Source organism: Pelodiscus sinensis, unplaced genomic scaffold (genome assembly GCF_049634645.1).
Source record: "Pelodiscus sinensis isolate JC-2024 unplaced genomic scaffold, ASM4963464v1 ctg59, whole genome shotgun sequence".
Lineage (NCBI taxonomy): Eukaryota > Metazoa > Chordata > Testudines > Trionychidae > Pelodiscus > Pelodiscus sinensis.
The window spans coordinates 744,598-758,223 of NW_027465846.1; the positions used below are offsets into that span (position 1 = coordinate 744,598).

Below are 13,626 nucleotides of genomic sequence, written 5' to 3' on the forward strand. Positions count from 1 at the left end.
ACATCTGGTTTGGATCAGCTGCCTCTTGGCCGGGCTCCCAGCCCCTCCAGCCATCCCGCCAGCCCCAGCGCTTGGCCGCGCCACCCGGGCCAGAGGAAACCGTGTGTCTGGAAGGCCAGGGGAGCGGAGCAGGCATGGCCGTGGGGTGCGGGGTGCTGCTGCTACTGGGGGCGCTGCTGGGGGCCAGCCGGGGGCGGGAGCTGAGCTCGGAGGAGGAGAGACAGGCCTTGATGCTGAAGGTAAGGGGGGGTCCCTGGGTTCCCCCAATATCCATGGGATCCCTCAGTCCGCCATGCCCGTGTCCCAGCCCCTCCTTGGGGGCTCTCCCCTGGGCCCCCACAGCTCAGGGGCCCTCCCACTCCCTGCCCCACAACTCCCGTCACCCTGGTTCAGGGTCCCATCCTCCCCAGTCCAATCCTTCGAGGTTCCCCTCCCCCCATGCCCTCCCATTCCTGGGGGTCCCCCCCTCCCCAGTCTCTCCCCTCACTCCCAGGATCCCCACCCCTCCCCTTCTCAGGGCTGGGACTCAGAGCTGTACGCTGCTGCCTTATATAAGCGCCTCACCCGGCCTGACGTGCCCTTCCCAGAGCCCAGGCAGCTCCGTCACTGCAGTGGGGCAGGGTGGGGGAGGCTCCGATATGAAGGTCACAGAGCCAGGAAGAGAACCCAGGAGAACCTGCCTCCCCCTCCTTCCCCCCGCTTCTTCCACTCTAATCCTCTTGGGGCGGGGGGGGGCACAGATTGATTCTCAGACAGCAGCACAAAGGGGTGTCCACCCACATACACACACATTCTGTGGGGCAGTCATGGGGCAGGCCAAGGGAGGGCAGAGTCTGGAACATGGGAAGCTGAGGTGGGGAACATGGGAGGCAGGAGGGAAGCTGGCGGGGGATGTGGGAGCAGGGCCGGGGGAGGCTGGGGGGGAATGGGGGAGCAGGGCTGGGGGGGGATGGGAGGGATGGGGGAAAACCCCATGGCAAGGCCGGTCACTCCACCCCTCTGTCCCTCCAGCACCTGCAGGAAGTGCTGCAGCTGCCGGACGTGGAGGGCGAGGGGCCCCCCGAGATGACGCTGACGGAGCTGGCCCCCGAGGGGGGCACGGGACAGGAGGAGGAGGAGGATGGGGAAGGGGCACCGGTCAAGGGGGACGTGAATCCCAGTGGCCCGGCCCCAACCACACTGGCCCCTCAACCCGAGGAGGACGGATTCACCTACGTGTGTGAGTTTGAGGGGGGCCCTGCCCCAGGCCCTGCTCCCCTTGCTCCCAATTAGGGTCTCCCCAGCTCCCACCTGTGGGTCAGGGGCTCCAAGAGGGATGGGGAGACCGAGGGGTAGCATCGGCACATAGGGCATATGGGGGTCAGGGCCCCAAGGGGGAGGGGCGGGGCGGCGGGGGGCTGCGGGGGAGGGGAAGGGGACTGCCCCCCGACGCTCTCCCCTCCCCCGCAGTCTCGCGGCTGGACAGCCTGGACGCGGCCGTGCACCGGCTCAACGTGCAGTTCCACGCCATGGACCTGCGCGTGGCCCAGTTCTCCCAGGGCCTGGCCGAGCTGCGGGGGCGCCTGGCCGAGACCCAGGAGGCGCTGAGCGCCCTCGTCCAGACCAGCACCCGCAACCGGCACGACATCGGCAAGATCGACGGTGAGCGCCCGGGCCGGGAACGCCCCCACCCTGGGGCAAAGGGGGCAAAGCTCAGAGCGGGGACCAGGCCCAGGTCAAAGGGGAAAGGTCAGAGGAACCCGCCGTTTCCAGAGGGCAAAGGTCGGACGTCTGAGCCTCTCGGGGTCAGAGGCGAAAGGTTAATGGGGGCTAACCCCGCTCTAGGTCAGAGGTCACGAGAGAGGGCACCCAGCTGTAGACGGAAAAGGAGTCAAAGGGGGGGGGCAGCAGCCCACCCTGGGTCAGAGGCCAAAGGTCATCAGGGCGAACAGGCCCAAGGTCAAAGGGCAGCGGGTCAGGGTGCAAAGGTCACAACGGGGGCAGAGGTGAAAGGTCACCGTCCGGGAGGGCAGAGGTCACAGGCCACGCTCCCCGCTCTCGCCAGGCTGCCTGCGGGGCCGGCGGATCCACGCCAAATGCTTCCTGATCTTCCGGGAGTTCGAGGGCTACGAGGCGGCGCAGGGGCTGTGCCAGCACCGGGGCGGGAGCCTGGCCATGCCGGCCGACGAGGCCGAGCTGGCCGCCCTGCGCCGCTACCTGCACCAGGCCTTCCAGCCCTTCAACTGGCCGGCCTGGGTGGGGATCCACGACCGGCGGGCCGAGGGGCTGTGGCTGTACGAGAACGGGCAGCGCGTCTCCTTCTTCGACTGGTACCGGGACCCGCTGGTGAGCCAGCCCAACGGGGGCGCCCTGGAGAACTGCGTCTCCCTGTCCTCCGACGACGGGAAGTGGTGGGACAACGCCTGCAGCCGGCGCATGTACTACGTCTGCGAGTTCCGGCTCTAGGGCCCCCGGGCTCCCCTCCGCTCCCCCCCGACAGCCCCCCCGGGCTCCCCTCCGCTCCTATCCCAACAGCCCCCCCGGGGCTCCCCTCCGCTCCCTCCCCGACAGCCCCCCCCCGGGGGAGCTCCTCACCGCTCCCTCCCGACAGCCCCCCCGGGCTCCCCTCCGCTCCCTCCCGACAGCCCCCCCGGGCTCCCCTCCGCTCCCTCCCCGACAGCCCCCCCCAGGGTTCCCCTCCGCTCCCTCCCGACAGCCCCCCCGGGCTCCCCTCCGCTCCCTCCCCGACAGCCCCCCCCGGGGTTCCCCTCCGCTCCCTCCCGACAGCCCCCCCCGGGCTCCCCTCCGCTCCCTCCCGACAGCCCCCCGGGGCTCCCCTCCGCTCCCTCCCGACAGCCCCCCCCCAGGGAGCTCCCCTCCGCTCCCTCCCCGACAGCCCCCCCGGGCTCCCCTCTGCTCCCTCCCCGACAGCCCCCCCGGGGGGCTCCCCTCCGCTCCCTCCCCGACAGCCCCCCCCGGGAGAGCTCCCCTCCGTTCCCTCCCCGACAGTCCCCCCCGGGAGGTAATGTCTGGGAAACGACTTCCTGCCCCCCGCCCATCCAGCTTTCATGGGGAGGCAGCTGGCTGCCTGCTAGAGCAAGGAAAGAGGTACTCCTTGCCCCTCCTCCCTACCCCCACCCCATCACAGGCTGCCAGGACTCCCCCCCCCCCCCCGTTGGGACAGTACCACAGGGCTGACCCACCCAGGGGGGGTCAGAGGTCATCACCCCAATGTGCAGGGGGGCATACGCTCCAGTGCCTAGCCCCAGATACACACACTGGGATCATCTCCCCCCCCCCCCCCCACACACACACCCTCAGCCCCACCAGTCTGGAAGCCAATCCGCCTTTGCCCTCCGCTCCTCACAGGTCTCCAACCCAGGGCAGTTTTCCTTCCCATCTCTCACCCTTAGTGGCCCCCGTCTAGCCCCTCAATGTAGTCACCCCCCCAGGGCTGTGCCCCCGAACTGTGCTGCCCTCGCTCCCCCCGCTCTGTCACACGCACAGGCGTCTCTGGTCAAATAGAAACTCCTTTATTCCTTTTTAATGTGGGGTTTTTTGGTTTCTTTTTTCTGCCCTGGCAGCCCAGTCTGCGGCTGGCGGGGGAGGGAGAAGGCGCCACGGGCTCCCCGGCCCCCCACTGCCCGGGCCAGGCCACACAAACCAGCTTATGCTGGCAGGAATATTGCAACCCTGACTCTGGGTGTGTGCAAGCTGGACATTCAGCTACATGTGTGTGTGGGGGGGGGGGGGCAGAGCAAGAGCGGCTGGGGGGGGAAAGGGGGCTGAGTGAGGCAGAGAAGTTGGAGGAGGGAGGTTAGGGGGACTAGGGGGTGAGGACCAGGCTCAGAGACAGGGCTGGGGACAGCAGGGCAGGGGGCCACAGGGATGGAAGGGAGGAGGCTGGGGGGCACAGGGGGTGGGATGGAGGCACAGGGGGTGGGGAGAAGGGGCAGAAGGTTGGGGAGCTGGGGGGGTCATTTTTTGGTTTGAAATTAGCTGCATGTGGGGGGGCTGCTGCAGCTGGTGCATGGGAGGCTGCCCCCCCAGCCTGTGGCCATAGGGGGCTGGTGGTGTGGGGCAGCGATGTGCAGTGACCATAGAGCAGGCGCCAGGAGAGGGGGGCTCCAGAGGGAAGTGGAGAGGAACTGGCTCTGTCCTTGTGCTGTGACCCTCCCTCCAATCCCCTCCCAGCAGCCATGGACTATTCCTCCCTCCCCCCTCCCAGCTAACATGGACTATTCCTTCCTCACCACCCCCATTCAGTTTACATGGATTATTCCTCCCTCCCCCTCTTACATGGATTCTCCCTCTTGTGCACTCCCCCCTACACACACCACACATGAACTATTCCTCCCTCCCTGCCCTAGTGGACTTTTCCTCTCTCTCATTCCTCCCCCCCCCCCCCCACATGGACTATTCCTCCCTGGCCCACTTCCTACTAGACATGGGCTATTTCTTCTCCCCTGCCTATTAATAAATTTGGATGATTCCTCCTCGCCCCCCCCCCCACTATTCCAGCACAGGTGGACCATCCCCTCCCTCCCAGGGGGGCTAGCTGCTCCCCCCCCCCCCGACACTGGGCCTGGGGCAGCCCCCCCAAAGGAGGCTTGGAAGTATTAAGATGGGACTTGTTTGGAGCAAGTAGGGTGAACACAGAGGGGGATCTGTGGGGGGGGAACCCAGAGGGGGATCTGTGGGGGGGGAGCCCTGCTGTCTTCACCCAAGTCCCCCCCCCTCCCCGGGACAGGAGGCCCAGATCTGGGGGATCCCTGCCCCATTGCTGCCCTGCAAGATCAACATGTGGACATGCTCTGGTGCCAGCCTGGTCGGCCCCCCCGAAGAGCCAGGCAGCGGGGGGGGGGGGGGGAGGCCGGGCGGGGGAACTCACCCAGCAGCTTGTGGGCTGCCCGGCCAGCGCCGAGTATGGGGCATCTTGCCCCTTCCACCACAGCTGGAGCACCTGGCACTGGGAGGCGGCCCCACCAGGCTCGTGCGCTTCTGCCCCACCCACAGCGCAGGTCCTCCGCGGGTATTCAATGGCTGAGTCCTGTTAGGGCGGCCTGGGGGGCAGGGAGGGGCTACCCAGGTAGGCAGCAGGACCCGTACGGCCTCCACAACGCCCCCCAGTGCCTGCCCTATGCAGGGCAGGGCCTGCCCGCCCAGTGTCCCAGCTGTCTGGCAGGCAACAGCTCTGTGCGGCCCCATGGCGAAGGCCCCATTCTCCTCCACCCGCCCCCCTGCCCAGAGCCCCCGCCAGGCCCCCTCTGGCACAGGACAACTGCCCAACACCTGTGCGCAGGCATCGCCCACATAGTGCAGGGAGAGGATGGGGCCAGAGGGCCAGGGCTGAGGGCCCAGTGGGGCAGCCTGGGTGCCAGCTCTGCTCCCCTCGCCTTGCCCTACAGGGGGCGCTCCCACAGCAGCATGGGGGGCCCCAGCAGCTGCCTTCACCCTCCACCGCTTCCAGCAGCATCAGGTCCCAGACCAGGAAGTCGGCCACAGCGTGGGTCTGGCCAGGGCAGCAGCGCCCCCTTTGGGGAGGGGCGGGCAGAACAGTCTGTGCCCCCACCAGCTGGCTGTACTGCCGGGGTGTGTAGACGAGGTGCAGGCTGGTGGTGTCGCTGCGGGAGGAGAGCTACACCCGGCACAGCTTGTCCAGGACACCTCGAAGCTGGAAAAAGTCCAGTAGCAGCTCTGGGCTCAGCCCAGCTCCGCCTCCACCAGTTTAGCCCCTCCCACAGTGCCAGCCCCGCCTCTACCCTGTTAGCCCCTCCCACACAATGCCAGTCCTGCCCCTGTACTGGGTTATTTCCTCCCCACCAAAACCAGCTACCTCGCTGCAGCCACCCCAACCCCAGCGTAGCCAGGGTCTCTTCCCGAGCCCCACCCTCACGGTGGCACCTTCTCCCCACACCAGCCCCACATTGTAACCCCGCCCCCTTGATACAAGCTCTGCCTCCAGAATGAGTCCCCCATACCAACCCTGCCTTAGCCCCCTTGATCCCAGCCCTGCCCCCGCGTGATCCCCACTGCCCTGACACAGCCTCCCACCCCCACCCACTCGGCCCTTGGGGATTCTGAGCCCAGACAGCCATATTGATTGGGAATGCGGGTTCCGCTGACAGCCCGGACCAGCCAATCAGCGCAGCCCCTGCTGCCAATTGGCAGCTCCATCCACCAATGGGAGCATGCCCCTTGGAGGAGGCGAGGCTCTGACACCTGCCAGCCAATGGGAGCGCAGGTCGGCAGAAAGGCCGCCTGGGGGGGTGGAGCAAGACAGCGGGGAGTCCCGCAAGAAGGCAGGGCTCAGCTAGGGGGGTGTGAACGGGCAGCACCCACAGCCAATGGGAGTGCAGGAAATGGGACAGCCTGCACCAACCACCAGCGGGGAAGCAGGAAAGGAGAGGGGGGGACGGAAATGCGTATGGGTGGTAGGACCCACACAGAACCCAGGTGTCCGGCTCCGCCCCCCGGGGCTGGGGTTCTAGAGCCGCGGTTCTGGAGCCCCGGCCCCGGGTTCCGGTTCTGTGCGGTTGCCGTTCCCGTAGTGCCAGGGCAGCCCCCCGCCCCCGCCACGCAGGGGAGCGGCTCGGCATGGGAGAGCCCCTCGGGGGACACAGCCAGCAGGTGGGTGCCGGGACGGGCGGGCGGGGGCCCAGCGCCCATGGGGGGAGCGTGCCATGCGCTCAGCCCAGCCCACCCCCACTCACCACAGGAGACGGGAGCAGGGCCTGGACAGGTTTTATTTACACAGCCCCCCCTCCGGGTCCAGCCCCGCGCCGACACCCAGAGCCGGGGCACAAACAGCTCAACAGGGGCACAGTCCCCCCGCCACCGGCCCCGCAGCGCAGGGAGCGACCGTCACCTGCCCCCGGCCCCGCCCCCGTTGCCCCCACCCTGCCCTCCGGCATCAGGCGCTCCGGACATCATGAGGAACAGCACCACGGGGATGATGTACATCCACTGTGGAGAGAAGGGAGGGGGGGTTAGATGGGACCCCCCCCCATGGGAGCAGCCACACAAGAGCCCTCCCCAAACCCACCGGCAGGATCAAGCCCCCACACCCGGGGGGTGGGGAGAAAGCACCAGTGACTATCACTGCATCAGCCCTAGTGGGGGGGGGGGGGGGGGGGTTCAGCCACCAGGGGAGGGGGATTGCGATTTTCCGAGGACCAGCAGGGAGTGAAGGCAAAGCAGTGACACTCCCCCCCCCAGCACGGACACCTCCGGGCTCAGGCTGGTGTGTCGGGCTGAGCCCAGGGCAGGCTCCCTGCCAGCTGGGGGGGAGGTGAGGAGCGTGGGGGGGGGGGGGTGTGGAAGGACAGTGGGGGGGGGGGGGGATTTACTTGGCTGCTCAGGGCTGGCGTCCGGGCTCCTGCGGGACTTTCACAGAGCCGGTGGCCAGGAGCAGCGCGGCTCCTCCCAGAATTAAATGCCACTGTGGGGGGAAGAGCACAGGTCAGGGAGTGGGGGGGGACAGGTGGGGACGCAGTGGCAAGGATCCCCCCCCCCCCGTCAGGTTTGAGCAGCAGGCCCCCCAAGGCAGGAGAGGTTTGAAGGGGGGGTCCTGGGCAGCACTGGAGGCATGGCAGCCCAACGGGGGGGGGGGGGGAAGACCCCAGGGTAATGCAGGGGGGTCCCGGGCAGCATGTGGGGGAGCAGATCTAGGGGGTGGGTTTGCTGCAGTGCTCAGGATGGGGGGCAGTGGAAGGGGGCGGGGGGTGTCTCGGTGCAGTGCTGGGAGCCAAGGCAGTGTGGGTGGGTGGGGGGGGGCGTCCTGGCTCTAGGAGGGGAGGCGGCGGGTGCAGGGCCCGGCACTCACGTATTTAGCGAAGAAGGATTTCTGCTCCTGCGGGTTCTTGGCTCTCTGCGCCTGCTCCAGCTCCAGGCGTTCGATGAACGCTGCAGTTTCAGGGCTGCGGGGGGGGGAGAACCTGTCAGAAAACCTGCCCCCCCAACGCCTTCCAAAGACCCCCACGTGCGGCCGCCCAGGAGAGATTCGGGGGCTGCCCAGCTGATTAGCAGAACGCTCCCAGCCGGCACCTGAGTTTCCCCCGGTGGTGCACATCCCCCCGTGCCTCGGCGCCCAGAACAACACGTATTCTGCACACAGGCGGAAAGACACGCGCGCGAACGCTGCCCCGTCCCCGCCCGTTCCCAATGCCACCCCGCAGAGCAGCCGTCCCAGCCCAGCACCCCCGCCCCCACTCACACGGCGGCCGGCACCGGCTGCTGCAGCACCACCGTGGTGTTGAAGGCCTCCAGGTCGACATCCTCCACCTCGGCGCCGTGGCAGGCGCCCGGCACGGTGACAATGGAGATGCCGATCAGGTTCCCCGCCCCGTCCGTGTGCACCGTCAGCCGGTCGGACAGGTGGGAATCCACCAGCGCGCACTGGGGGGGCACAAGGAGGGGGTGAGCAGGGCACAGACCCACCCAGCACCCCGCGCCTTGGCCCTGCCCGCCCCCAGCAGGCACATGGGGCACAGACCTTCACCCCGACCCAGCAGACAGCGGGGGAGGGGGACTGGGACCCGCCTGCCGGAGAGACAGAGCCACAGGCCCGGGAGGGAGGGGCAGCACCGGGGTGCGCTGGGTCCGTGCTCCAAGGTGGGGTGGGGGTGTCACAGCCAGGGAGGGGATCTCTGCACAGGACCCCGCGTTGGGGGGGACACTCACGGCTCGGACGAAGGAGCTGACATATTCTGCGCCGGCTTCCTCCACGGCCCCGAGCGGCCGGCGCGGGACCCGCACCCGGTACAGCCCATTCAGCGCCGCCACGTCCTGGGGTCGGGGGGGCATGGGGACAGGTGAGAGAGCTCCCCCTCCGCCCCATAGGCCAGGCTGCCAGCACCCCCATCCCCCACCACCTCCAGCAACCTCACCCTGAGTTTGGTGCGCTCCTCCTCGCTCAGCTGCTTCTGGCTCAGCGCCAGGCTGGGCTCGGGCGCCAGGCTCCACACCAGTGTCCCTCGCTTCCGGAAGCGGATGCTGTCGTCTGGGGAGAGATTGGGGGGGGGGGAGCCTTAGGACAGGGTGGAGAAACCCCTCCCCCAAAGACATCAAAGCTTCGAAAGGATGGCGCCAAACCGAGGGATCGGGCAACACAACGGCAAACGCCACGTACTGCTGGTAACTGCACAGTCACGCACACGGGAGAAAAGGGTCCCACTGACACACACAGCAATTCCTCACTGAGCACGGGGACACGTTTCAGAAAACCATCGAGCTACGCGGGCTCAATTTTCCCATTGAAAAGAATGGAAAAGGTGGGGGTTGCATTTTAAGCGCACATGCGCGCGCAGCTCCAGCCTGTTAGCAGCTGGGACGGGCACATAAGGGTGGGGGAGAAAGGGCAGTGGGTTCTGGCAGGGAGGGGAGGGGTTTGGCTCTGGAGAAGGGAAGGCAGGCGAAACCTCACGCAGCTGCCAGCAGGGGAAATCACGTTATTGCGGGGACGGGTCACGTTGTTCGAAAAATGTTCCCTAAAAAAAAATCGCGCTATCACGAAAACGTGTTAAGCGGACACGGTTAAACGAGGAATTACTGTATGATGGGGACTAATTCAGCTACAACTAGTCTAGAGGGAAATCTCGGAGTCCTTGTGGAGAATTCTCGGAAAACACCCACTCAGTGGGCTAGAGAATAAGACGGAGAATATCTTACGGCCTCTACATAAATCCATGGGGCGCCCACATCTGGAATACTGCCTCCAGATGTGGTCACCTCAGCTCAAAAAAGATCTCTTGGCATTGGGAAAAGTTCAGAAAAGGGCAACAAAAGTGACGTGGCATTTGGAACGGGTAGGGATCAAACACACTGGGACTTCTCCGCTCAGAAACGAGCAGACTAAGGAGGGGGATCGGATCGAGGCCCAGAAAGTCACAACGATGTGGAAAAAGTGAATAAGGAAACGTTATTGACTTGATCCCGTCACATAAGAACTAGGGGTCACCAACTGACATCGATAGGCAGCAGGTTGAAAACAAACCAAAGGACGTTTTTCTTCGCCCAGCGCACAGCCAACCTGTGGAACTCCTCGCCAGAGGATGTGGTGAAGGCCAGGACTTTAAAAGGGTTCAAGAAAGAGCTAGATACATTCAATGCTAGGTCCACCAATGGCGATTAGCCAGGCTGGGCAGGGAGGGTGTCCCTAGCCTCTGTCAGAGGCTGGGATGGGCGACAGGGGAGGGATCACGTGAGGATTCCCTGTTCTAGTCCCTTCCTCCGGAGCACCTGGCATGGGCCACCGTGGGCAGCCAGGACGCTGGGCTGGACGGCCCTTTGGTCTGACCCGGTCTGATGTTCTGTTCTCCCCACCAGAACAGCTCAGGCGCGGGAACTAGGGGAGCCAGGGCTTCACTTGTTACTCACCCAGCCCCATGCAAGCGGTAAATCGGTGAAACAGGATTTCACAGCCCTACCTAGCAGGGACCTCTCCTCCACACCCAACCCCCCCAACGTGGGACACGCACGCACGCACACACATGCACACGCGCACGCACACACACATGCACGCACGCACACACATGCACGCACACGCACGCACACACACGCACGCATGCACACACACGCGCACGCGCACACACTGCTCACTCACCCAGCTCAAAGGAATGCTCCAGCGGCAGCGAGAGGACACAGGTCTCGGAGTCCCGGCCCTCACCTGGCTGAGGGCAAGAGGGGACACGGATCAGCAAACCCACTGCCCCGGCCCCCAGGCACTAACCGCTAGGCCCCGCTCCCCTGGCGGGGAGAGAACTCATGAATATGCAGTGTATGCTAATTAGCTGCCTCTGCAGGCTTAGCTCTTCCCCTTTGGCCTCGGACTGGCTTCCTGTCACTCCGGCTACCTACATATTGATGAGCTGCGCGGGAATACTAATGAGCTGGCTTATGAATATTGATGAGCGAGTCGGGCTGATCACAGAGGGCCAGGCCCTGCCGCCGGCGGGGGGAGGCGTAACTGAGCCTCCTGCATATTAATACAGAATCATGAATATTAATGACCACAGGCGCATACGCAGCGAGCGCGACCCCGCCCCCTCATGAATATTAACGAGCCGCGCGTTGCTCTAACCCCGTCTCTCCGGGACAGTGGGGTCGCTTCGCCTGCTCCGCACGGAAACCCCGCCCCCTCATGAATATTAACGAGGGGTGACGAATACTAATGAGACGCCCGCCTATCCTCACGTGCATTGAGCCCCGTCCCATTGACCCGACCCCCCTCATGAATATTAACAAGACTCATGAATATTGATGAGGCCGCACTCACCCTGGGGCCCGCGCCCCGGCAGGTCCCGGCCCGGCAGCGACCGAGCAGCAGCAGCAGCGCCACGAACCAGCCGGGCAGCGCCGCCATGGCCGCGCGGTGCAGGCCGGGATAGGGGCGGGGCCCAGCGCCTGCCCCGCCTTCTCCCCTCCGTCATCTTGGAACCCGCCCCGCCCCTTCCGCCCCCAGACTCCGCCCCTTCGATCCCAGGCCCCGCCCCTTCCCGGCCTCGGAGCTCGCCCCGCCCCATCGAAACCAGGCCCCGCCCCTTCCCGGCCTCGGAGCCCGCCCCACCCCCTTCGAACCCAGGCCCCGCCCCTTCCCGGCCTCGGAGCCCGCCCCACCCCCTTCGAACCCAGGCCCCGCCCCTTCCCGGCCTCGGAGCCCGCCCCGCCCCCTTCGAACCCAGGCCCCGCCCCTTCCCGGCCTCGGAGCCCGCCCCGCCCATTTCGAACCCAGGCCCCGCCCCTTCCCGGCCTCGGAGCCCGCCCCGGCCATTTCGAACCCAGGCCCCGCCCCTTCCCGGCCTCGGAGCTCGCCCCGCCCCCTTCGAACTCAGAACCCTGTCCTGCCGCGCAGGATTGGGCAACCAGTGGGGAAACTGAGTCACACAAGCCCATGACCTCCATGCCCCCGTGGGGCCGAGCTGGCTGCCAGGGGGGAAGGAACACGTGTGGGGGGGCAAGGGGGCAGGCGTGGGGAAGCGGGGGGGGCGAGGGGGCAGGCGTGGGGAAGCGGGGGGGGGGGGCGAGGGGGCAGGCGTGGGGAAGCGGGGGGGGGGGGGGGGCGAGGGGGCAGGCGTGGGGAGGTGGGACGCTCCTGCCTGACACCCCCCTTCCTCCACAGGCTCCGGGCCACCGTGACCGGGACCCCCACTGCCCGCCCCATGCCCGGGCTGCAGCATGGGCCAGCTGCAGCGCTGCCTGGCCGGCGGGGAGTTCGGGTCACTGCGGGACTGCCCGCTCTTCGAGAGCGACTTCCTGCAGGTGAGGGGCCCAGCCCAGCCTAGCCCTGCCCCCCACCCAGCCCCCCACTCCCCTCCCTGCTCCTTGCCTTGCCCCCGGCCCGTTACCCCAACTCCCTTCCCGCCCCTGGCTTCCGCCCCCAGCCGCGCCCCTCAGCCCTGGGTTCTGCCCCCCCAAACCCTGACCCCTCCCCTCGGCCTTGCCCCCTGCCCCTCTCCGCCAGCTCCTGCCTCTCACCCCCCCTTCAGCTCTCCCCGGCTCCCCGCAGGTGACCAAGAGCGGGGACGTGGCCAGCAGGGTGACTCTGGGCATCGCCGCCACCAGCCCCCACCTGGAGCTCCCCAACCTCCTGCTGCTGGCGCGGCCCATCCTGAGCCCCGCGAGGGGGGCCTGCTGCTCCGCTGCGCCCGGAGGCTGCCCCCGCGGGGGGAGGAGCTCGAGCTGTTTGGGTGAGTCCCCCAAACCCAGTGCCCCCCCATCCACCCTCCGGTGCCCCCCTCACAGCACTGCTCCCGTAGCCCCTAATTCCCACATTCTCCCCCTCCAACCCCCGCAGATCCACCCCACGACCTGCCGCCCCCAGCACCCCCCCAATCCTACCCCCCTTGCTGGCCGGGACCAGCACCCCAGCGCCCCCCTCTCCCGCAGGCTGCTGCCCCTGCACCTGGTGCGGCTCTCCATCCACGACGAACACCGGCACCGGCTCAAGGTGCGCCTGGCCTCCGGCCGCACCTTCTACCTGCAGCTCCTGGCGCCGCCCGGCCAGCTGGAGCGGGTCTTCGGCCAGTGGGTGCTGCTGCTGTACCGCCTGCGCTACGGCCGGGTGAGTCCCGGGCCAGCCCCTTCCCCCCAACCACTGGGCCCCGCTCCCCTCCCGGGGCCGGGCACAGAACCCAGGAGTCCTGGCTCCCAGCCCCCCAGGATCCTCCAGCCAGGTGTCTCCGCCTCCCTCCCTTTGTCTGCCCCCTTGGGGAGAGCTGTGCTACCTGCCCAGGCTGGGCCGAAGTGTCTGGGCCACATGTGGGGGAGTCTGTGGGAATCCCGCATCCCAGCACAGGGAACCCCGGGTCACAGAGCAGACAGCCCCCCCCCAACCCCCAGCCCCCACATCCCTCCCAGAACCCAGGCATCTGGCTGCTCTAACCACTAGACGCCACTCCCCTCTTAGGGCCAGGGATGCGCCCGGGCTGCCTGTGGTTTCACTTCTCTCTCTCTCTCTCTCTGCAGTGACATTCAAAACCCTTGGGGGAAACGGGGGTGCAGGGCAGGCCCCCCAGGAGACTGGGAGTGGGAGGAGCCTGGCGCCCCTCCCCTACGGGTGAACCCTGAAGATGCAGCAGCCCCCAATAAAAGCCGAGGACCCCGCTGGAGAAACGCTGCCTCAGTCAGTGCTGTGTGTCCACCTCCCCC

General features: G+C 67.1%; 3 protein-coding genes across 4 annotated transcripts; 2 read left to right on the forward strand and 1 right to left on the reverse strand.

The window, feature by feature from the left end:
- CLEC11A (C-type lectin domain containing 11A) lies at window positions 1-2,557 on the forward strand. The gene is made up of 4 exons (XM_075914914.1): window positions 1-239; window positions 1,012-1,219; window positions 1,450-1,641; window positions 2,045-2,557. Exons 1-4 carry the CDS (start codon window positions 135-137, stop codon window positions 2,443-2,445), a joined length of 906 nt encoding a protein of 301 aa, XP_075771029.1. The 5' UTR covers window positions 1-134; the 3' UTR covers window positions 2,446-2,557.
- A 3,824-nt stretch (window positions 2,558-6,381) lies between these two features.
- On the forward strand, window positions 6,382-13,590 carry GARIN5A (golgi associated RAB2 interactor 5A). The gene is made up of 5 exons (XM_075914978.1): window positions 6,382-6,609; window positions 12,098-12,237; window positions 12,485-12,665; window positions 12,865-13,039; window positions 13,444-13,590. Exons 1-5 carry the CDS (start codon window positions 6,401-6,403, stop codon window positions 13,444-13,446), a joined length of 708 nt encoding a protein of 235 aa, XP_075771093.1. The 5' UTR covers window positions 6,382-6,400; the 3' UTR covers window positions 13,447-13,590.
- Window positions 6,708-11,404, reverse strand: EMC10 (ER membrane protein complex subunit 10). 2 transcript variants are annotated; one of them, XM_075914977.1, is made up of 8 exons: window positions 11,255-11,404; window positions 10,583-10,649; window positions 8,868-8,980; window positions 8,662-8,766; window positions 8,195-8,376; window positions 7,805-7,898; window positions 7,329-7,420; window positions 6,708-6,945 (listed from the first exon to the last, which is right to left on the reverse strand). In XM_075914977.1, the coding sequence occupies exons 1-7, from the start codon at window positions 11,339-11,341 to the stop codon at window positions 7,337-7,339; spliced, it is 732 nt and encodes a 243-aa protein (XP_075771092.1). In that variant the 5' UTR covers window positions 11,342-11,404; the 3' UTR covers window positions 6,708-6,945; window positions 7,329-7,336. The 2 variants fall into 2 exon arrangements, with proteins under 2 accessions (XP_075771092.1, XP_075771091.1); XM_075914976.1 differs by lacking the exon at window positions 7,329-7,420.
- Window positions 13,591-13,626: the final 36 nt, after the last annotated feature.